Source organism: Dendropsophus ebraccatus, chromosome 3 (genome assembly GCF_027789765.1).
Source record: "Dendropsophus ebraccatus isolate aDenEbr1 chromosome 3, aDenEbr1.pat, whole genome shotgun sequence".
Taxonomy (NCBI): domain Eukaryota; kingdom Metazoa; phylum Chordata; class Amphibia; order Anura; family Hylidae; genus Dendropsophus; species Dendropsophus ebraccatus.
This window is the reverse complement of record NC_091456.1, coordinates 46,073,488-46,097,521: the sequence shown is the minus strand read 5'-3', so window position 1 is coordinate 46,097,521 and position 24,034 is coordinate 46,073,488. Positions and strand designations below refer to the sequence as shown.

Sequence of the window (24,034 nt, the reverse complement as noted above, 5' to 3'; positions counted from 1 at the left end):
ACTATATGTATTGGAAGAACTCCGTTACAATGCGATAACATGTATGAAGGGTGTGTATAGAATATTTTGGCTGATAAACAGAACAGTGTCGTGGGTGGCTACAGCACAACCCTTCCCCCATCACCATTTCACACACATCCTCTGTTGTAACACACAGAGCTTCTATATGGGATCATTATCCCCCTACACACCTATTCTAAGCACCCTACATCTGCTTTCCTCTATAATATCTATGTACTTAGTATTCACATTTATTACCATATTTGCTCATGTTTCTTCAAACACATTATAGTATATATGTGCACAACCTATTGTATCCTAAAAGCACTGCATAATAGAACAACTCGGTCTAAGTGAGTATACAGCATTATAACTGAAGGGTAAGCCTTTGCTGAATATATTTCTATATACAAGGTACTGTAGTGTGGGTATACAGGTATACATGTTATCACTACACTAGGAGAACTTGAAGCAACGACACAGGAAACTATCCAAAGACTACAATCTACAGGAAAACATTGAGCATTTGCAAAAAAAAAAAAAAGTTTCCAACAAACTAACTGAATCCTGAATTTCAGCAAGAATGGAGCATATTATGGTCATTGCAAAGGCTTGTTTTCCCTCTGCTCCCCAGTATGGTTACTGGGTGGGAAGCTGTGATGTCTCCTGCTATAAGCACACTGTTCAGATGTCTAGCCTATACTTTCCTGTACTCAAATGCTCAGGAAAAAACAAATTGCCCATTGTCCTGCAGTATTCACAATGTAGAGAAATAGGTGTAGCGAGTGAACAAATCTGCTAAACTGGCTTTCCCGTCATCAGTAAATCCTCCCCACAACAATGTACACAAACCTGAAGTGAACTCTGTATGTATACATGCACAACAACAAGCACCAGCTTCTAGGGCTCTGTCCACACTACCATCTGTTAGGAGACTGTCATCAATTTTGTCAGATTTGGCAGGACACCACACCAGAACATCAGACAGGAGAAAATGGTCTAGGGGCATTTCTAATGATGAAGAGGGTGGGGAGGAGGGACGGAGGGGTGGTGCAAAATTAGGGCACAGATACTGTAAGCCATGGCCGTTTGACATGGGGCTGCCAGTTTAAAAGTTGTTATTTAGAACAATAACTGCATCACCTGCCGAACAGACCCCAGGACAGATCTTGGATTAAAAGCAGCTATCCGAAGGTACAAGTGGTTTTGGGGGGGAGATTGTGGGTACAGAGTCGCTTTAATGAAGAAGTTAGGGGTCAGACATTTTTTTCAAAAGAGCCGGGGAGGAGGTGGCTGAACGTAACATGAACCTACCTCCCTGGCTCCAGGACAGGGGTCTGCTGTCCCCCTCTCTAGTTCCCAGTCCCCATCCATTTCTTGGTCTGAGTGGGGACCCGGGTCATGACCTGTCAAACCTGCTCAGCCACTCAGCAGCCGAGGTGGGACCCCGCTACGGACACTTGGCAAAAAAAAAAAAAAAGTCTGACCCCGGACTTCTCCTTTAAAGGGAACCAATGATGATGAGTTAGGGCACGGAGTTCCAATAAGGATGTTTTGAAGAATGCTGCAACGTTTCCTACCATGGAAAAGCTTCTTTGACTCTTTGCAATAAAAGAATATTTTTTTACATTTTGGAAGCACAGATGGACATATGAAAGGTACAATGGACCTAACAGTTATCTAACAGTGTCAGCAGTTTGAAACGTGAAATGCAGCTGATAGATTCACTTTAAAGTGGAAATTAACTTTCAATAGTTATTAGCCAGCTATCTCCCAATCTCCCCATATGGTACTTTTACATGGAGCGATAATTCGCCCGATCGCACGATTAACGATTTTGAATGAACAATGTTTTTTTTATAACGATTAGCGTTTAGATGGAACGATACATTGTACGGAAAAATCGTCATGCGATCGTTTTGCGATCACTTAAGCCTACCTCACACATAGGTGAAATTGTTGAAAGAATGTTTACACGGAACGATCTGCAAATTTTTTGCGAACGATCAACGACTATTTGAGAACATGTTGAAAGATCAAAATGAACGATTTCTCGCTCGTCGTTTGATCGTTCGCTATGTTTTCATGGAACGATTATTGCTCAAATGCGATCGTTATCGCGATAATCGTTCCGTGTAAAACCACCAATACACATAGATGTTTGTCATGGCTGAATGTTCATGTGTTCTAAATGAAAAGAGTAGAGTAAGCTGCTGCCAGACAACTCTGCCAGCAGCTTCTCTCTCTGAGAGCAAAAGGGTCGAACAGCTGAAATCCAATGGGGGTGGGCCCGTAGCAGCTGCTACGGCCGCTACAGTAGTTACGCCCTTGGTAAGAGTAGTGTTATGATGGATATTATCCATTGGTTATTTGACTTTTAGGGTAGCTTCACACGTAGCGGATTGCAGCAGATTTCACGCTGCGAGTTTTGCCGCGAAATCCGCTGTGGTTCCTGGGACTGTCATTTCTACTATGTATGGATGATGTGGTGTCTTTAGCTAACCAAACAAATAATTGTATTATCTTATTGACATGTGATTTTTATATGAGGTGAGGGACTGACTGATATCTGCATGCTATCTATTACTTTTGATCATCCTCCATGGTGTGACGGTAAGCTGAATTGTCCAGCCACGTCATTTATAGATGTGCTTGTAAACCAGCTTCTTGGATTGTTTAGCTCAGGTAGGTTTGTTGGCACCATACTAACACATAACGCTGCCTGCTACAGTACAATCAAAATAGGTTCACAAGGCCACATTTATTATATAAATGCTCCCTAACAAGTATTGTTCTCACACGTACCGGCTTATGACCTCAAGCAGTGATTTGTTTATCCTGCTCAGGTTTAAGAACATGTTGATACACAGAGTTCTAAGTCAGGTCCTTCTGCAGGAATAGCTGCTGGCTGCAATGATGTCACAGGGTTTTAGTTTGTCCTACCCGTACGCAGATACTTGGAAATCTCTCATGTACGTATACAATGTCCCACGGATCCCGGAACTCTGCCAGGCCAGACAACTTGTTTTCAAGCTCAGAAAGAAATAGGAAGACAGATGGGAGGGAAGAGAATATTAACCAGAAATAACCTGTGGGTGGAAAGGGGAGGAGGAGAGCAGAAAGCTGTACAAAACACGCGCTAGAAAATAACAAAGCAGAGCGGTGAAACTGAGGGCAAAGGAGGAGACGAATCATGTCACTAATATTACCGACTATAGATACATATGGATTTGTGAGCTTTGGGGAATAGTCGGAATAGGGGCCCCTTGTTAGTCAACAGGATCAGAGTATTCTATTATGTGATGGATCTGGCACAGCGCTCTGGTCCCTGGTATACATGAAAACTATAACGCTTACAAAGTTTAGTGTACGTTTTATCGTAACAATCTGTATAATCACTGCAGGTTACTTATGACTACCCCTAACACTAGCCTATACACAAGTGTTATCTTGTACACGCATGTCTATTTCAAAAGAGATGGCAACAGACGCTACCAGACACCTCATCCAGCATACCTGCCAGTGCACTTCTTTCTAGATCTACCTACCCAAGACGAAAACAATATCAACACCGTATGGTTTTCAAGATAATAAAATCAACAAAAACATGCCATCCCCTTAACGTCACATTACACAACACTAAGAGTATGTTCACACTGAGTAATATAGGCGGAATTACTCCTGCCTTAGTGTCCCTATGGGAGGGCTCGCGCGCCTCCTCTTTCATCGTTCTCCGCTCAATCGACATGTCAATTCTTTGAGCGGCAGCGCGCAAGCCATCCCATAGAGACACTGAGGCAGCCGGGATCTCTGTGTTGCGGAATTCCGCCTATATTACTCAGTGTGAACATTCCCTAAGGGGATGAACACTGCTCTGATTATGAATGCCGAACCGCAACTCCTACGCGGTCACCAATAGCTGCTCGATTTTGCCAAGTTTATTGCCATCATTCAGGGAAATGGGGGACTGGTCTGTGCCGCATTCTTGATTACAAATATGGGAATGTAGCCTTAGAAAGGGTGATGTGCAGCTGATAAAAAGTTTATAGGATACACAGCACACAAAAAAAAATCCAAATCGGGCATTGAACAACCTTTGATCCTTTGTCGGCCCTTCACTGGCCCTTTTACATAGGCCTAGTATTGGCAATGAGTGTTCCTGTGAACGCTCATTTGCACAATAATTGGCTTTTGCAAAAGGGTCTCAGACTTGGTTAACTGTACATAAGGCCACTGTCTATAAAGAAACCTTACAGATTTTACATTTAATGGCGCATAAGCGAGAAATGCATACATGTGATTATATAGTGTCTAAGCTTTCTGTCAGGTGAGTGTGTGTGTGTATATATATATATATATATATATATATATATATATACACACACACACACGTTTGTGTGGCCGTTTGCTGCCATCACTCGTTGGCCAGGCCTGTTACATAGGAAGGGGGGGGGGGGGGGAAATGTCTGGCTACCTGATGTCTGGTTTTTAGCTGGGTCAAACTAACCCGAGCAGCCAATGAACAAGTTTTTGCTTATTCATTGGTTGTTCATTGGCCTGTTTTGCCGATAATTGCCACAAGGCCCTTTAGGATGCGCTTATGTGCGAATTTTAAGCACAGCCACTAGCGCCGGTGATTCACTGATACTTGTGGGCTGCACCTAAGCTAGCCACTGCTTAAATCGGCAAGTCCGGGTCCTGCCTGCAGTTATCTTTATTGCAAGCACTAGCCACAACCAGTTGGGTTACATGTAGGAGTGTCTTCATCTTTAAATAAAACATTCAGCTGCTTTCTTTTTTTTTATTAAATATTTTTTTTATTTTAATTAAATAATTTTATTACTATAACAGTTTCCATCAAGTCTCAAGGCCCATATATTTGTGCATTGTCTGTTCAAATCCTCATGCGTTTCAGGTCTCGTGCGTCACTATTGTTATCAGTGACCCTGAGGTACAAGGAGAGCTGGAGGACAAGAAGCCACATCTGCCAGGAGAAGCAAACATGTAACACAAGCACACGTCTAGATGAGACGGTGCGGCCATATACATGGATACCTTACAGCTGATCTCACCCTAAGGCTGTACTAGAGTCTACACAAACACGCGTGACTCTCTTTTGAAATGCATACACAGACAGTCTAGGTTTTTTTTAGCCTCACAAACACTCAGTAATCTCCCCCTTACAAACAGTGGATTTGTCCTATCACTTCCCCTTCACTCTACCTTCTCGCTGACTCAGCCCTGAGTAATCAGCCTGTCTGAATAATGACATTTGAGGCCCAGCTGTGCTTGCATAATCCAGACCCCCCCCTTCCTTTATGTTGTGAGCTTCCAGGGAACCAGTTTGAGCAGGATCCTCTCCTCTCGGCAGCCAGGCACCATGTCTACAGCACAGTCCACAACAACCCATCCCCCATTTCATCAGATACGACAGCTGGGGCCAGAACCAAGGCCCAATCCTTGCTTGTTAACTGTGTCGATAAGGAGATTCTCAGAAGAGATTTTAAACTTCTTGCATCTTGACCTATTGCATATTGTTGCATTACAGCTATCAACCCTGAGGAAAGACTGGAAAGTAGCGTGCACATAGAATTTATAAGCTTTCCTTCAGACAGATAATGGCAGTTCTCATGGGTTGGAAAAAAAAATTTTCAAAAACACTCTAACGGTCAGCAACTTTTACTGCTTATTCTCGTGTCTATAGGGGAAAAAACACTATTTCTTGCCACTAAGCCAAAAAGACAGAAAACAAGCATAGTAAAATAAAAAAAAAAAAACATACAATGTGAACGGCATCTCATACTCCCAGCTAACATCTGGCTGCAGCATTTAAGCTAAGAAAGTAAAGTGGCAAATATAGTATTTTCCTTAGTGATGATATGTCTGTCATAAAAATCCAGAGTTTATAAAGAATATAAAAGGAGATATGTACTTGGATGGTAGGTCAACAGGGTGATCTTCTCTGGTGTGCTCCATGTACACTAAGGGCACATTCCCACACTCCGTAATCCACAGAAGTTACGACGTGGACTCAAAGCTCTCCTGGCGTCATGTATCAATATGATGCCGGGAGAGCTGTGTTTAAATATTCATGGGAATGTACTGATACAGCTGCGTTCCCACATTTGCAATCTCTGAATGTGTCAAAAACCAGGCCTATATTTCTTTAGGGTACAAACCCCCACACCGTATATGCAGCAGATACGCAGCAAATACGCAGCAGATTTGATGGGGCAGATTTGATGCTGTGTTCAGTTATTTAGATCTAATCTGCTGCGTATTTGCTGCGTATCGCAGCAGTAAATACGCTGCATATACGGTGTGTGGGTTTATACCCTTAACAAATAGATGTTCGGTGTTGCCTGGATTATCAAATACATCAGGCAGTGGCTATACACAGTAAGGCCATGTTCAGATGGCATAAGACACAGGCCTTTCTGTGACCTGGCCGTTTCACGGAAAGGCTGGTGTCAGTTAAGATCACCCCAGCAGGTACTGCAGTTCTGCATTTCTGTTGAATTGGGATGCGGCACGCCGGTGTGCGCCCACATCCCAATTCACCGCTGCACACAATTCTGACACGTTCTGTGTGGCCGCACAAAACTGACATGCCAGTTTTCCCGTGTGACCGGATGGAATCCCGGCCGGAGCGTATATACACTCTGGCCGGGATTCCATTCATTTAATTACAACGTAAGTTTTGCATAAATCAAGGCTGTTGTTACAAACTGCAACAATGGCCATTATTTATGTAAAACATACGCTGAGTGAACATGGCCTAATGAATGTCAACCAGACCCACTAATTTTGACAGGGCTAGCCAACCAAACAAGTGAGCAGTACGATGGTGTTCTGACTCCCTCCTGACATCTGCCAGGACGAGCCATCTAGATTTCAATACCAAAGTCAAAGGGAATTTGACAGAATGTGCAGGACAGGACCAGGACGGACGTAACTTAAAGAGATATCGCCTGTAGAAGAGAAAGTGTGACATTTTGACACCTAGGCCTGTTTTGTAGCTTCAAAGGACATGTGCTTATCCAGGCTTGGGAGTCATATTCAAGTCTACTAAATGACAATGAGCCACTTATTATTGCTGGTTTTTCCTCCTTACTCCCTCACTCCCTGGTCATTCCTCCTTACCACATTAACCTAATGAACTTATGATCACCTCTGGCCTTCACACATTCCGTGCACGGTCCATAAAGATGGGACATGTGCTACGGAACGGCATTATCATTCATTACGGTGAATTCCTGTGTTCTTACAAACAAGTTGAACTGCTTCTTTTTAATGCATGTATGTTCATACCTGCACTACGGCAATCTGTCAGGGAATGCGTCAAGTAGCATAATAAGTTAAAAGAGAAATTTTGAAACCCAACATACTTCACTATATGGCCTGCTAACCTGCTGATAGCACCCTAGTGCACGGAGTGCTGAGGATGAAGGTAAGTTCTTACCTCCATCTTGGGTGCCATTTCTGTGATATTAGGCGTTTAATCCATATGCAAATATGTTGTCTTGGTGCACTGGGGTGGGACTACTGCTCCCAAAGCACTGATCTGCCCCGGATGCACTGCCCCCCGACTGGCCTGCTCTGCCAATATTCATTAGCAGGGGCGGGGCGGTGCACTGGGAGCAGTAGCCCCAACCCAGTGCACCAAAACGGCATATTAGCATATGGATTAAACTTGTAATATTGCTGAAATAGCAAGAGGAAAGAGGTAAGAAACTTGCCTTCATCCTCAACACCCCATGCACTATAGGGAGCTATCAGCAGATTAGATACTTCTAAGCTGCTCCTAGTTTCCCTTTAACAAGGGTCTAGTAGGATGTAAAAAGTATCTAAAACACATAATAAGTCTGGCATGGAATCAATGCCAGTTTTCCTGCACAAATGCAACAATTCTGGTGCATTTTGCTTAATCAAGTTATCCCGAATATGTTGAGTTTCCTAGAAATGTGTTACTATCACAAAGCTAATTATGTATGTAGTGGAAATCAAAATCCCAATCATTTTAGTAGGGTTTTTCCATCACTTTTCACAAGTAAAAAACTTTATTTATTCCCCCCAGTAATTGGACATTATCAATATACTCACATAGACAAACAGCTGCCAAGAGACGGAGTCCAGACTCAGGTGCAAAACACGTTGGGAAGAGAGGTTGTAGAACATAGTTTGAAAAGGTTAATGCAATGACTGCTTGGTTTGTAGGATAAATTACCAGGACTGCAATCCAGAGCCGAAGGAAACTAAAAAGCAAAACACATCTGGCTTAAAACTGAACGAACATCAGAACTACAACGTATTCTCATTTTAAATTGACAACTCTTACCCAGCTAGTCCACCAAAGATGTCCTTGACATATGAATAGTCTCCCCCAGATTTTGGTATGGTCACTCCAAGCTCCGCATAACATAGAGCCCCCACTGCAGTGATTATGCCGGTGACTATCCACACGATGAGGGCCATACCCACCGAACCGGCATTTTCAAGTACTCCCTTCGGAGATACAAATATCCCAGAGCCGATAATATTTCCTACAAGACAAGATTTCATTGTACATTAGTGGGACCGACATAAACGAAAATTACGTTTACAGAAATCTGTGGAGTGGAAAAGATTAAAGGAAATCCTAATTGAATGAGAAACCATTAGAAGGTAGGAAGATATACATGGTAATGATTGCCAAGGCTGCACATTTAGTACACATCCTCCCACTTTACCCCCTGCTACGTTACCATGCAAGGCTTCTCATACAATCTTATTACGGCTGTTAGTCTTAACTTATGGGATAAGACATGTACTTGTACATTTTCACTTTGATGTACCATTATTTCCAGCCATTGCTTTCTAATACCAATTTGAGATTTGCTGACTTACGTTTTCCAAATTATATAAATGAAGTTACATTGGCATTGAAGTACCCTGTCATGGAAAAGTTCAAGAAGAAGAAAAAAAAAACTAAAAAGGATTTCTCACTGTTTCCAGAGAGCACAGAATCCTATTACAGGTTCAGCATGTTATAAGATCTAAACCCAGACGGTCTTGTGATAAGAATTAAGAGCCTACAGCTTGGGATATCATGAGACTGAATTTACCTACCTACCTGAGGATAATCCTAAAAGCTACCAGATCACACCTACAGAAACCAACGTACAATATAGGATAGGATATGGGCAACATGGGACAATCTGGGTATATAAAGTTACCAAGTGGTACTTCATGTGTTCATGATATATCAATCTATATCACCAGAAGGTGAACAATCTATAATTGACATGTAAGCACCAGAGAGGACTATGGAGTAATTGAAGAAAGTGATCTGGTCTGATGAATCACATTTTCTCATGTAGACAGGTGTCACCTACTTGGACGAGAGTTGGCATTAAAATGCGCCACCATGTAAAGGGGTTTTTTGACCCATACTACTAAACATTGCTGCTGCCCAAGTAAGCCCCCTTCATAGGAACAGCATTCCTTAATAACAGTGGCCTCTTTCAGCAATGTAATGTCAAAATGTTAAGGAATGGTTGGAAGTACATGACAGAGTTCAGGGTGTTGACTTCTTCATCTACCAATTTACCATATCACAATCCAATAGAGCATCTGGGGAGTGTGGTGGGGAAACAAGTCTGATCCATGGACTCTTCCTGAGTTTAAAGGAATTATCCAGCGCTACAAAAACATGGCCACTTTCCTCCAGGGAGAGCACCACTCTTGTCTTCAGCTTGGGCGGGGTTTTGCTGCTCCATTCCATTGAAGTGAATGGAGCCTAATTGCAAACCGCACCTGAACTGGAGACAAGAGTCATGTTGTCTCTGGAAGAAAGTGGCCATGTGTTTGTAGCGCTGGATAACCCCTTTAAGGTTTTACTGCTAATGTCTTAAGGCCCTATTACAGATGTATTTGGCCGATTATCGGCCTATACGGTCTATAATCGCTTCATATAATAAAAGGCAACGATCAGCTGACATGCACGATGTCGACTGATCGTTGTCTTTCAGCGTGTTGGAAGACAAACGACTTTGATAGCAACGATCTGCTGCCGTCGGTCCGTGGAACCGGAGCAGTGGCAGCAGACTGCTGCTATCTCCTATAGGCTCCCCCCCCCCGGGAGGCAGTGCCAAGCCACAGCATGCACACTTCCTTCCTTCCCCACTCCTCCTGTGAAACTGCCATTAGAGCACCCTTTTAAGGTATACCCCTACATACACAAGTAAAACAAGGGACTACTTTTTATTCCAAGAGTAAAAGAATCTTATGTACCCAGCAACAACCTGAGAACAGTACAACTGGCTTCCTGCTGCCGATTCCACTTACCATGAATTAGCAGATCAGGTCACTGCTGTTTCCAACATGAATGAGTGAAAGAAGACTACTATTGTCCCCATAAAGGAGTGGACTAGGGGTCTGCTCCTGTTACCAGTACATAAAGACATTCGTACTTTTCTTACATTTGAGAGGAGACAGATCATCCTATCGCCAACAGAAATAAATGGCACTAAACTGTGCTTTCCAAGCCAAAGAGACGCTAAAACACTGTCTCCATTGTTTGTTTCAGTCAAACTGTATTCTACCATAAATAGTAGCAATAATCAAAAGCGAGAATGAACACTGACATAACGTGCAAGTCGGAAACAAACACTGCTCTAAAATTGCACTTACATGCTTGGGCTATGTTCCCACTACAGTAATGTGCCGCCATTTAGTGGTGAAACGCGGCCGGCCATCTATTATAAATGACGGCCATAAATAATGATTATGATGTGTGGGATTAGGTGATATTCCTACCATCGGGAATGCATGGCCATAGTCATTCGTAGAAGGCTGAAGGTACTTTGCTCTGTCTCCCCCCCCCCCCCCCCCTTGGAGAATGTATTTTATTACTATGAAATGCAATAATACCGCCATGGATTATCGGAGGCGGCAATCACCAGAACTGATATCAGTTTAATAAATGTTCTAGGCTGCAATAACATAATAACTCTTACATTGCTGACACAGATCTGATGCAACTGACATTCAAGTGTGGTCACCGACCCCCAGTGCTCCCCAAATAGGCATGTTTAGGGACTTCTAGACAAATATCCCCTATATCACCTGTTGACTGATGCTCTGCCAGACCGCACTCTGTTGGAAGATCCCATAAAAAAAATTGTAAAAATAGATATTTTACTCACACTAGACACAGTCATGTAAGACTTAGGCCTTATCGGTCCTGAAATGGTTAAGAATTACAACCAGTGACTTTTGCCCTCAGCATTAAAATGTTGTACCTTCAAATTTGCTTGATATTGCTTTTTGTTAACCTTTGTTCTTTTCTATCTATAAAATATAATCCTGCTAGAAGACAGTAAAGAATGAGATCCATACACCTGCCAGGTGATCATGCACTATCAATGGACTTCATACCTTGGAAAGTCCACTGAAGTCCAAATGCTGCAGAAGAAATAAAACCTACGGCAGCAAGCAGAATGCAAGGCACAGCATTTGTAATGTACATAAATGGGGCGCTAGAGTGTACATTAGATCTTATTTGCATTGGCTGTACAGTCAAGGAGTAATTTATTGGACTCAGATATCAACCATCCAAGGCTGAGGAGAGGCCGACTGACTGTCAGTAAAATTAACAAGCCATGAAAAAGCATCTCTCCGTATCTCTGGACTGTCACCTCTAGCAACATTTAGATAGTCGTAGACAATCATTTCACATACACGGCCGTACACACAAGTCCGTACATGATCAACAACCCTGTGCAAAGAGAGAGCAATCTTTCTAGGAACCTTCTTAGAATATTTTTTTTCAGAAGGTTCAAACAGGGCCGACTTCTTTACAGAGGATAAGAGACTGTCATTGGTTGGCTAAAATAATAATTTAATCAAAGGGGTTATCCAGCGCTACAAAAACATGGCCATTTTTCTCCAGACACAACACCACTCTTGTCTCCAGTTTGGGTGGGATTTTGTAACTCGAATGGAGCTTAAAAGGAGAAGTCCGTCGAAAATTTTTGATAAAGTATTGTATTGCCCCCCAAAAGTTATAAAAATCCCCAATTTACACTTATTACGGGAAATGCACATAAAGTGTTTTTTCCCTGCACTTACTACTGCATCAAGGCTTCACTTCCTGGATAACATGGTGATGTCACTTCCTGGATAACATGATGATGTCACGACCCGACTCCCAGAGCTGTGCGGGCTGTGGCTGCTGGAGAGGATGATGGCAGGGGGACACTGAGGGACACCGAGCATCCCTCTGCCATCATCCAGACTTCTCCTTTAATTGCAAACCACACCTGAACTGGAGACAAGAAGAAGGCAGCAATGTTTTTGTCACACTGGATAACCCTTTCAATTTCACCTTTATGGGTACCACTAATCCATAAGTACAAAAGATATATTTGTAGCCTTTTCTAAAAACTATATGCATCCATTTTTGTGGCCCTGTTACTGGGACATACATAGCATGTACACAAGTCTATACCCAGATTTGCTAGAGGACTGAATGGTAAATCTGTTATATAGCAATACATCTATCTCTCTTAGCTGTTCCGGAACCCGGCATTTCCCAAAGGAACTATAATGGCATTTTGGTCATCAACCAGTCTTCCTAGAAACAAAGGAATTGATGATCGGGCTTGCAAACCAAGATTCTTGACTCACACATTACATGCTGCAACAATCCATACAGGGCATATCACAGCCTTTATTCTGTCACCATCAGTGTCGTTATACAGTATTACCACGTCTGCCGGCGTCACTAGTCTCTATAAATAGCCTTCACGTCACCCACTCATCTATTATTCAGAGTAAAAACAGGAATGCCGGGCTGGAGAGATACTATAATCTGAAGGCATATATAGGGGATGGGAAAGCAGAGCAGGGGGATGGGAGAGAGATAATGAAAAATGCTAAAAACTAGCTGGCATGCTTGTAAAGGAAACAAACACCAAGAGGATGTTACCCTGAGTGGGAGAGAAAAATCAGGCAATGTGTGGAGAGAAGAGATGGACGGTAGCTCTATCTAGGTCTGTCTACAATGCTACAACATACAACATCTATTGCCATACAAACTCAGATGAACAACACACAACAGATTGCACTGTGCCATTAGGTATGTAACAAAAATTATCCCACAACTAAAGGTGCCTTTTAAACAATGGATAATTTCTACGGTACTTATGTAGTGGTACCTCCTAAGGAGTCCTGGCCAGAGTGTATACACATAGTATACACTCCAGCCAGGATCCCTAGCAGCAAGAAACAGACATGTCATTGAATAGTGGCCACAGAAAACCCTGTCAGTGAACACAATGGAGCGCGTGGCTCTGGCCGCTAGCTCCATTGTGTGCAGCGGAGAATTCGGGTGTGGGTGCGCACGGATGCGTCCAAATCAAAATTCAGCGGATGTAAAGATTATCCGGCCTGCAGTACCGGCCGGGAGGATCTCTTCTGATGCTGGCCATTCCGTGAACATAGCCTAAATGTGTCAGCCAAACCTGCCAATTTTGATAGGACGGACAATTTTCTAATGCGTATGATTCTCCTATGAGCAGAGGTTAAAGCCTGATCTTTTTATTCACAGGGTGAAAAACCCTTAAAAATATATACACACTAAGGGCCCTATTACACGGAGAGATAATTGGCCAAATTAGGCTTATTCGGCCAACTATCACTCTCTGTAATAAAGACAACGAAAAGCTGAGGACAACGATCAGCTGATCGTGTCTTTTGGTCCGGACCTAAAATCATCGGCCGCCGACCGCACATGTAATATCGATGCGCAGTCAGCGGTTAATGCTTGAATAAATTGTTATACATTACCTCTCCACGCTCCCGATCTCCTCCTGCTCTTTGCTCGCTTCCCAGCGGCTGCAGCTCCAAAAAGGGCTCTGAGCTGACAGGCCGCTCAGCCAATCAATGGCCGCAGGGGTCCCGGACAGTGACTGGCTGAGCAGCCTGTCAGCTCAGACAGGCCACTCAGAAGCTGCAGCCACAGCAACGGGAATGAAAGCAGAGGGCAGGAGAAGACCAGGAGTGTGGACAGGTAACGTATAACAATTTACGGCAAGGGCTGCATGGACATCGCCCTTGCTAAACAATCATCGAGCCATGTAATAGGCCAATCTAGCAGGTTAGTGCTACTTTACATGATTGATTGGGCCAGCATCAGCCCGTCTACTAGGACCCATAGCCAAACATGCATGTGTATGCAGGAATTGAAATAGATAGCCATTTACTAAACATGCATACGGCCAACAGCTATTTTATATATATATGGCCAGCTGGGAGTCTATGCTCAAGGCCATTTTACATGGGGCAATTATCAGCAACGAGCGTTCCTAAGAACACTAATTCAGCCAGTGAAAAAGTGCCAGCGATCAGCTGCTGCCACCGATACCAGTACCAGCCACTTGGCTAACTAGAGCTTTTGTGCGGCAGTAAAACCTATCACCACTGGCTGCACATCTCTCTGTGTAAACAGATGTGCGGCCATAACAATAAATGTTAATGGGAGCACGAAAGATACGCCACATTACTAAGACAACTGTTGACCAAACAAGTGAACAGCTATATTGTCTATATGGCAAGTTAAGCAGTACATGCACGTCCACCTAGATGGTTCAACTGGTGGACATATATGCACAAGTTGTAATTTGCCAGTTTAATCTGGCAGTGTCTGAATACTCATTCCAAACATGGGGCATGTTGGGGGAAGATTTATTAGATATGCCTGTTGGTCAAAGAAATGCTGCATGCCATTCATGGTATCTAGGAAGGTGGAATTAAAGGGGTTATCCAGTGCTACAAAAACATGGCCATTCTTGTCTCCAGTTGAGGTGCGGTTTGCAATGAAGCTCCATTCACTTCAATGGAACTGAGCAGCAAAAGCCCGCCCAAGCTGGAGTCAAGAGTGGGGCTGTCTCTGGAAGAAAGTGGCCATGTTTTTGTAGCGCTGGAAAACCCTTTTAAAATTAAAAGTACACATTCATGTCATCGAGAGTCTTTGAGTAGGAGTTGTGGGTCAACCCCCTTATCTAAAAGATCAAAAATGACAATAAATGACCATCTACTCTGCAAGCTGTTTACCCTTAGCTATCTAGTGTTGTCCGCATTTCTGAGGCCCAAACTGCTGACGAGACTCTGCAATGTCCAACACAAAGTTCTTCTAGAGTATTTCTATGTTTATTTTTATTTTTTTAAATAAGGGAAAGTAGCATGATTCTATGAAACAGAAACCCCATGCAGGGGGATGCATGCTTCTATTTAACAGAAGTAGATCAATATGACCTCTGATAGAGAAGACAAAGATATTACAAAAAATAATCAGATCAGCAAAAAAAAAAAAAATTATATATATATATATTATAGATTACGGAAATAGGCAATATATGTGTTATGTTCGGACCAGATGTATCAGCTCTGGACTATCTGCAGCTGCCAATACGGATTAATGTTATCGGATCAGAGAGCACATACATTTTATGACTCATCGTCCCAATTCTTTATAGATATAAAGGATAAATCCTGGTTTCTCCATAATGCCGCAATCTGTGTCCTCTAGACAGATATATTGGGAACATTTATGCTTCAGATTATGCCGACCGGGGGGATTTGTCTCCTAGAAATAAGACTGTCGGAGATTTAGGGACATTTTTCCTATTAGACTATTAGCGTGTTTAATAAGATTACATATTTTAGACCAAAATCTTGAAACTGGTTGACACTGAGGTCAATTTGGAGGTGTTAATCTATCTCCTGGCAACCCCGCAATTTTAGTGCATTTCGTCTGGATCACGAATGCACAGTGACATCCAGCCTGTTCATGCTGACACACATTTGTCTTGACGTGCTGTTGGAGAATGGCTGCCCTAGGACATGGCAGGCTGCTAGCTTTATAACACTGCATCTCATGCAGAGTGAGATGCAATGCATGTGTAACAAGCCAGGTCAATGGAAAGAACAAACTGTCTAATGATATAAAAAGGATGCAAGGAAGCCAGGAAGACAAGTGCAGGTACAAGCCGGTAATAAAGGTCAGCCATGGTATCACATTCTGCCATCCGTTTGGTAAGATATATAAATACATATCCAGAAGAGTATCAGCTCACTAGGAGCCAATATCAGTTGCATCTAGTTGTGCATTTTTACTTTATTAAAGGAGTAGTTCGGCAAACATTTTCTTTTCTTTCAAATCAACCGGTGCCAGAGATTTGTAATTTACTTCTATTACAAAAAATCTCAAGTCTCCAAGCACTTATAAGCTGCTGTATGTCCTGCAGGAAGTGTTTTTTTTCCTAGTGAGGAGAACAGTAGAAGTTTTCTATGGGGATTTGCTGCTGCTCTGGAAAGTTCCTGACATCAACAGAGGTGTCAGCAGAGAGCACTGTGTCACACTGGAAATACACTGCTTCCTGCAGGACATAAAGCAGCTGATGAGTACTGGAAGATTAGAGATTTTTTTTTTATAGAAGTGAATGACAAATGTCTTGCACCTGTTGATTTCAAAAAAAATTTTATGTATTTTCTGAACTACCCCTTTAAGACAAATTTGCTACATAATAAAAAAGACAAGATACCACAAATGGTTCAACAAAAGGTTATAAAATAAAACTTAAAAAAAATCATATTCTTTATAGTGCTGACATACTCTTCATCCTCCCATTGCTGTAAGTCCCATATTTTTTTTTATTATTATAATAAAATTCAAATGATCCCTTTACATGCAATGTACAGCCATGCTTTATACCAAGTCTGGATTACCCAGTTTAATACAGTAAAAGTCTGCCTTGCACTGCCAAAGAGGCTTTGACCCCTTGAGACAGGCTCGGACTGGCCCACCGGGGATCAGGGGAATCCCCCGGTGGGCCCTACCTATTGATGGGCCCATGAGCAGGAGGTCTGCATCCCTGTTTAGCAGCTTTAGGATGACACATAATCCATGATGGGAATTGTAGTTTTGCAACAGTTGAAAGGCCGAAGGTTCCCCATCCCTGGTATAGAGTGTCTGACCAGTTACTAACAGTGAGCGAGCATTGCCGGTCCCATACACGGCACTGTTCAAAGACACTATAGTAATGTGAAAGGTTTGGCGCTGGGTATATCTGTTGTATGTAGGGTGGGCCCCTAGAATAGAATATTCCCTGATGGGCCCTGATGGTACCCCAGTTCGACACTGCCTTGAGGCATGCTATATACTTAGGAGGAAGAAAAAAGGGAGGAGACAAGTTGGCGCCTCGTGTTATACCGCAAATATGTAATATCCAGATGGAATCTCAACTTTTCACCTCCCGTAATGAGCTACCGTTAAGTATATTGATCTGAGGAAGGGAGGATACATTCCATTTCTATCTGAATTTTATGCAAATAACTTTTCTTAGTTCCCCATATTGCTGACTGCAGCAGAATTCTAGGGCGGTGGCGGCTTAGCGGATCATCATGTTCCTATACTCTTTATCCCTTGAGGCATGGACACCATAAGACCACAATGTTAGAAGCACACCCTCATATTAGTAAAATATGAATGCAAAGTCAACAGCTTGAACTCCTTTACATGTTCCTCCAACCATTCCTGAACAATAAATACAGTGTGACAGGATGCATTATCCTACTGAAAGGGAATACTTTTGTCTTAAAGGGACATATTTGGTCTGCAACAATGTTTAGGTGTGTGGTATGCATCAATGTAACAAACACATGAATGCCAGGACCAAAGCAGAACACCGCACCAGAGCACCACGCCGCCTCTACTATCTTCCCTCTTCCCATAGTGCATCCTGGTGGACAGGGATAAGCATTAGCACTCGGACCAGCCCAATACATAGCAGGATCTTTTTTCCCTCCAACATATCAAATTGAAAATGTGAGCGTTTAATTGCCACCTTTTATATTCTATTCTGCCATTGTTATAAATGAATTTAAGTTAGCCACGTCATCCGTCAGTGGTTTTAATGTTATGGCTGTTTGATGTATAGATTACTTTCCACTGAGCTAAGTATTTTATGTCCTTTATATATCGTACAAAAGTCCACTGACATCAAGGAAGACATGTACTTTGTACATCGCGTAACTTTGAGCAGACAGCGAGTAACCCCGACACGTGTGCTGCACAGTCACTGAAACAAGCAGAGTCAGCAAATGAATTAGCAATTTCCTAAAATTCAGAGTCATGTGACCAGCAACGTGTGACTTCCTTCCCCTCTCTCTCCCCCATCTGCATCCATTGATAAGTAGGACAAGAGACTGGGGCAGAGTTGAATGTATAGTCATTCTATTACATGTGATCAATAACTCTTTATATTTAGCAGTGCTATTCTCTGCATGTAAATGTCACTGTGTCCTTATGGTTTATACCTTTAGTGTTCTACATTTCACTCCCCTACTGTTCTGCAATGATAATAGGTAAAGGTCTACTCGCGGTATCAGTATGGGAGGTGCAGCTTGCCAAGTATCTATTGTATACATAGTTTATCACTGTCAGTTCTAAAAGGCCTTGGGATAGCGAAGAATGTAAAATTAGAAGACAATGGCTTACGGATATCGAGGTTTCTCTCTTTTTCGGGAATGCCTTCTCTAATCTCTGGGCTTGTCGGACAGTTCAAATAAACAAATCTCATCTTTTGGCTTATGAGAGTGCATAACAACTATAGCAAATACTGTGACATGTAAGGACTCATTGGAAGAACATATGAAATATGTCCTTAGAGGAACAGTTACAAAAACCACAGATTGGTATGCTTCTCATGTAATGGCCATACATGTTGTGGTATAGCTATTTATTAGGGATGACCACAGAAAGCTACCATTTTGCACTGTGGTAAATTTGGGGACAAAGTTATGTGTCCAGTAGGGTTGCATTGTTGAGGCCATGATTTGAACCCTATTAGAAATGTAAAACCAGACTAAAGATTTTGGGGACTAAATTTTATGAAGAATTGTGCTCATGCAGGTGCTAAAAAGGAAATAAGGCTAGACTTTTTCACTTCCCTGCCACCATAGGTAACCCGGAGCTTTGGTCCCACCGCACACCAATTCTGGAGAGCGAGGAATGTATGTATGGCTTATATACTTTTTAGCACCTGCCTGAGCACAATTGTTCATAAAGGTAACTCCACACAATTGACCTTTAGGCCTGGTTCATACTGCGCATGACACGCACACACGTGTCATACGCACAGAACGGTCGGTGTCAGTGAAGTATGAACATTTCTTTAGAATTGTGATGCGGGCACATTACGGTGTGCCCGCATTCCAATTACCCCTAGCTGACAAGATAAAGTTTATCCGGAGCCGCACTTTACCTTGTCTGCTCTGTCAGTCTTGGGCGGCCGCTATTCAATGAATAGCAGCCACACAATACTGACATGTCAGTTTTTTGCGGCCGCAAGGAATCCCAGCCGGAGTATATACAGAGTGTATACACTCCGACCAGGATTCCATAGACTTCAATGCACTGTAATTTTCAATTTAATAACGGATGGTGTTACAACGGCCATTATTAATGAAAAAATATGCAGTGTAAACTTAGCCTTACTATCGTTATTACCATCATTTACTCCATCTGATCACAGCAATTGAATGAAGGAAGTGGAATTACACTGAACAATTGTTGAGTGACTGTGAAATTACAGCAAATGATTAGTGAACAATTAACAATGATTTAAGGTTCAGCCCAGTCTGTGGCTCACCGCCCCGTTGACTTGAATGGACAGGACAAAGTCATTTTGTGACTACGTTCTGTCCATCTGCCAGACTTTTGTGCAGGACTTTACATCATGGTCCTGCACAAAAGAAGTATACGTCCATTAAATGAACAGAACGTAGTCACAAAATGACTCTGTCCTGCCCATTCAAGTCAATGGGGCTGTGAGCTGCACGCCAGCATCCTTTTTTCATAGATTCCCGACGTGTAGCGCCACGTAGGGCATAAAACGTGATGTGAACATAGCCTAATTGGGCCCTTAGGGAGCTGTAAAAAAGTTATCCCACATGACTAACTGTGATTGTGTACGCCCTTGCTGTGGGAACTGTTCTACACTTCACCTGCAGGAAGAATCAAACTAAAAGAAAAACTAACAGTTTTAGCTGTTCAAGAACTGAGAAACCCACTAATGTCTCGAATGAATGGGTTCCATGACCAGTATACAAAGCACCACATGCATTGCTATCTGTATACTAAAATAAAATGGTTATCCAGGATTAGACAAAGCACTGAGGACAATAAATGTGCTGTTTCTGGAAGACAGCAGCCATGTTTTTCAATAACCGCCTTCAATGGGAGATACTGACACAAGTAACAATTCATACTGAACAGATACACAATAATGTTGGACTCACCTACTATAATACCACAGGCACTCACTAGCCCAATCTCCTTCTTAAGAGCCACTCCACCACCTCCTCCTCCTCCTCCAGCACTTGATCCTGAACCCGAATCCTGTGCCTGCTCTTCGGGGATCTTTTCGGCACTTGTTCGTAGTCGGGCACCTTCTGCCATCTTCTTTGGCAAATTCACAACTGTATATCAGAAACTAGAAATTCTTTACCCACAAGACCTGTGCAGAAGAAACATTGTAAGAGTCAGACAGCAATAGATCTTATACATGTAGTTTGTTTCCAACACACAGTAATATATCTTATATACATGTAGTTATAACATGTAGCTTTTCCAACAGTTGGGAAGCTACAACACCCATGATGAGGCTTGTAGTTTTGCAACAGCTAGAAAGCGGCATGTTGGGGAACACCGTCTTATAGACTACAATGAACACTTCAGACTCTCTTCAATACTTTCACTGCCAGAGTATAAGCCTGCTGATATCTTGCTGAGTGACTGCAAGAGACCGAGAGCTGGGGCCGGGTATCTAGAGAGAAAAGTCCTACTGTCTTACAGCACAGCTGACCATGAATAGTGACTACAAGTACATGCTGCATATACAGGCCATATACAGTATACAGTACATGCTACATATACAGTACATGCCGTATATACAGGACATATACAGTATACAGTACATGCTACATATATAGTACATGCTGCATATACAGGACATATACAGTATACAGAACATGCCGTATATACAGGACATATACAGTATACAGTACATGCTGCATATACAGGACATATACAGTATACAGTACATGCTACATATACAGTACATGCCGTATATACAGGACATATACAGTATATGCTACATATACAGTACATGCTGCATATACAGGACATATACAGTATACAGAACATGCCGTATATACAGGACATATACAGTATACAGTACATGCTGCATATACAGGACATATACAGTATACAGTACATGCCGTATATACAGGACGTATACAGTACATGCTGCATATACATGACATATACAGTATACAGTATATGCCGTATATACAGGACATATACAGTATACAGTACATGCCGTATATACAGGACATATACAGTACATGCCGTATATACAGGACGTATACAGTACATGCTGCATATACAGGAAATATACAGTACATGCTGCATATACAGGACATATACAGTATACGCCGTATATATACAGGACATATACAGTATACAGTACATGCCGTATATACAGGACATATACAGTATACAGTATATGCCGTATATACAGGACATATACAGTATACAGTACATGCTGCATATACAGGACATATACAGTATACAGTACTTATACACAGTATATACAGGACGCCCCTTATACTCCAACAGCTTTCATCTAAAAGAAGAGTCCTGACTATATCCATTGCTCTACATAGGGAAGCATAACTAACATTTAGTGGTGTATAACTTTCCATATGTAGATAGAGATTTTACAGAAAATCTCTTCTATCCACCCTATATATTCTCCGTACTGAGACGTCTTCTCATACTACAGATCTCTATGGGGGAGCTCTGAACAGTTGCCCATAGCAACCAATCAGATTCTAGCTTTCATTTGTAAGAGGCATTATTAAAAATGAAAGGTAGAAATTAATTGGTTGCTATTGGCAACTGCTCCTCTGTGCAAGGTCAGATGAGTGTCCGGCTGCCACGTGCCACTTATAATACTGCTGTCTTATGTGTCTCTCTGTATCCTTAGGCACCTGATAGCCACAAACCCTCTATAGCAGGGATGGGAACCTTTAGCCCTTCAGCTGATGCAAAACTACAACTCCCATCATGCCTGGACAGCCAAGCGAAGCTGCCCCATGCCTGCTCTGTAGCTACCCCCCTGCCCCAATCATTATAAAGGCTCGCTCATAATAACACTGTAAATAATAATACCCTGGCAGGGGGCTATGCCCTATGTCCCAGCAGACAATGCCCAGGCTCTATAGCTGCTTACAATGCTGCATGGCTAATTGATAGCTTGTGAATCACTTTAAGGATCCGTCCGGCTATTGTGTTACCACTAGAAGTGCTGGGATGACTGGGACATTGTTGGTGAGGGTCCCAGTAACATAAACAGGGTTCAATGTATTCTCCTGCCCTCTGTATTCTCCCCCATCTCCTACCTGAGAGCTGATCCCTCCCTGATCCATACATGATCCATAACTGATCTCCATACATGATCCATACATGATCCATAACTGATCTCCATACATGATCCATACCTGATCCATAACTGATCTCCATACATGATCCATACCTGATCCATAACTGATCTCCATACATGATCCATACCTGATCCATAACTGATCTCCATACATGATCCCTCCCTGATCCATACATGATCCATAACTGATCCATACATGATCCATACATGATCCATACATGATCTCCATACATGATCCATACCTGATCTCCATACATGATCCATACCTGATCTCCATACATGATCCATAACTGATCTCCATACATGATCCATACATGATCCATAACTGATCTCCATACATGATCCATAACTGATCTCCATACATGATCCATAACTGATCTCCATACATGATCCATAACTGATCTCTATACATGATCCATGTGTCCTATCCCCTGTACTCACAGCACTCTCTATAGACACCATCTATAACCTGGCGCACTCTATCACCCCCTGAAGAGAGGGCATCCTGATGGGCACATCCCACTGAGGGTTACGGTCCATCTCTTGCCCCTGTGCTCCTATAGTCTCTTCTCTATGATACATACCCCGGTCCTCAGCAATCCCGGCCGCTCCCGTCAGGGCGTCCTCAGCATGTCTGTCGGTGCTCGGTCAGGTGTCATCCTAATGCCGGGCCCGTATGTGCTGACGCCGGATCTCCGTCACCATGTATGATAAGCCCGTGTGTCCTCCGCCTCCTCCTCCTCCTCCCTCCTATACACCTGCAGCTCCTGCCGCCCCGCTGTCCTCAGCTGTCTGTGTCCCCGGCCGCCTGGCAGCTCTTATATAGCCTCCCCAGGCTCCGCCCCCTGGCTTGGTCCACAGCTGAATCCTGCCAGATAAACAGCCAGATGTTGGGAAACATCCATGTCCTGCTTCCTCATCCACATGGATGGGGGTCCTGGGGCTTCTCTATTGTTATCCGGTGATCAATAACCCACAAACATCTTCCCTATAACCAGTCAGGTGATTGTATAGTGACATATAGGTTAGTGCCATCAAGGGCATCTATGCTGGCACATGGCATAAACAGCTGATGGCACTAACATTGTCAGGCTGTCTTACCATAAGAATATTCCCATAGCAACCGATGGGAGCTCAGATTAAATTTTCCGACAGTATATGGACCCATCACAGTCTATGGGCGACATCTGAAGTCAATGGATTCTCATCCACTGCGGATACATGCTTTTGTGGAACGCAAAAAAATAAAAAATACAGACTAAAATATTCTGTACTAAAGGAGAGCTTATCATATGGTTCCCACATAGGGCTATAAAGCATATTGGATATAGGAGGTATCTGCATTGGAGATATGTGAGATCATGATCTTCAATTCTTGTCAGTCATCCCATTGAAGAACACTATAAGACTCTCTTCAGCCTATTTACATGGATCTAAACATTGCTATCAAGTGCGCTGTAAACCGAGCCCTGACAATGCCCTTA

At 42.7% G+C, this 24,034-nt stretch overlaps 1 protein-coding gene across 1 annotated transcript in view; it reads right to left on the bottom strand.

The window, feature by feature from the left end:
• SLC7A8 (solute carrier family 7 member 8) overlaps positions 1–23,351 on the bottom strand; it is a 32,605-nt gene extending 9,254 nt beyond the window's left edge. Inside the window, exons 1-4 of the mRNA XM_069961654.1 lie at positions 23,135–23,351; positions 20,344–20,561; positions 8,339–8,543; positions 8,104–8,255 (exon numbers count right to left, since the gene is read on the bottom strand). Coding sequence (XP_069817755.1) covers positions 8,104–8,255; positions 8,339–8,543; positions 20,344–20,503 — 517 coding nt within the window. The 5' untranslated portion in view covers positions 20,504–20,561; positions 23,135–23,351. The remainder of the gene's footprint in view (positions 1–8,103; positions 8,256–8,338; positions 8,544–20,343; positions 20,562–23,134) is intronic.
• Positions 23,352–24,034: the final 683 nt, after the last annotated feature.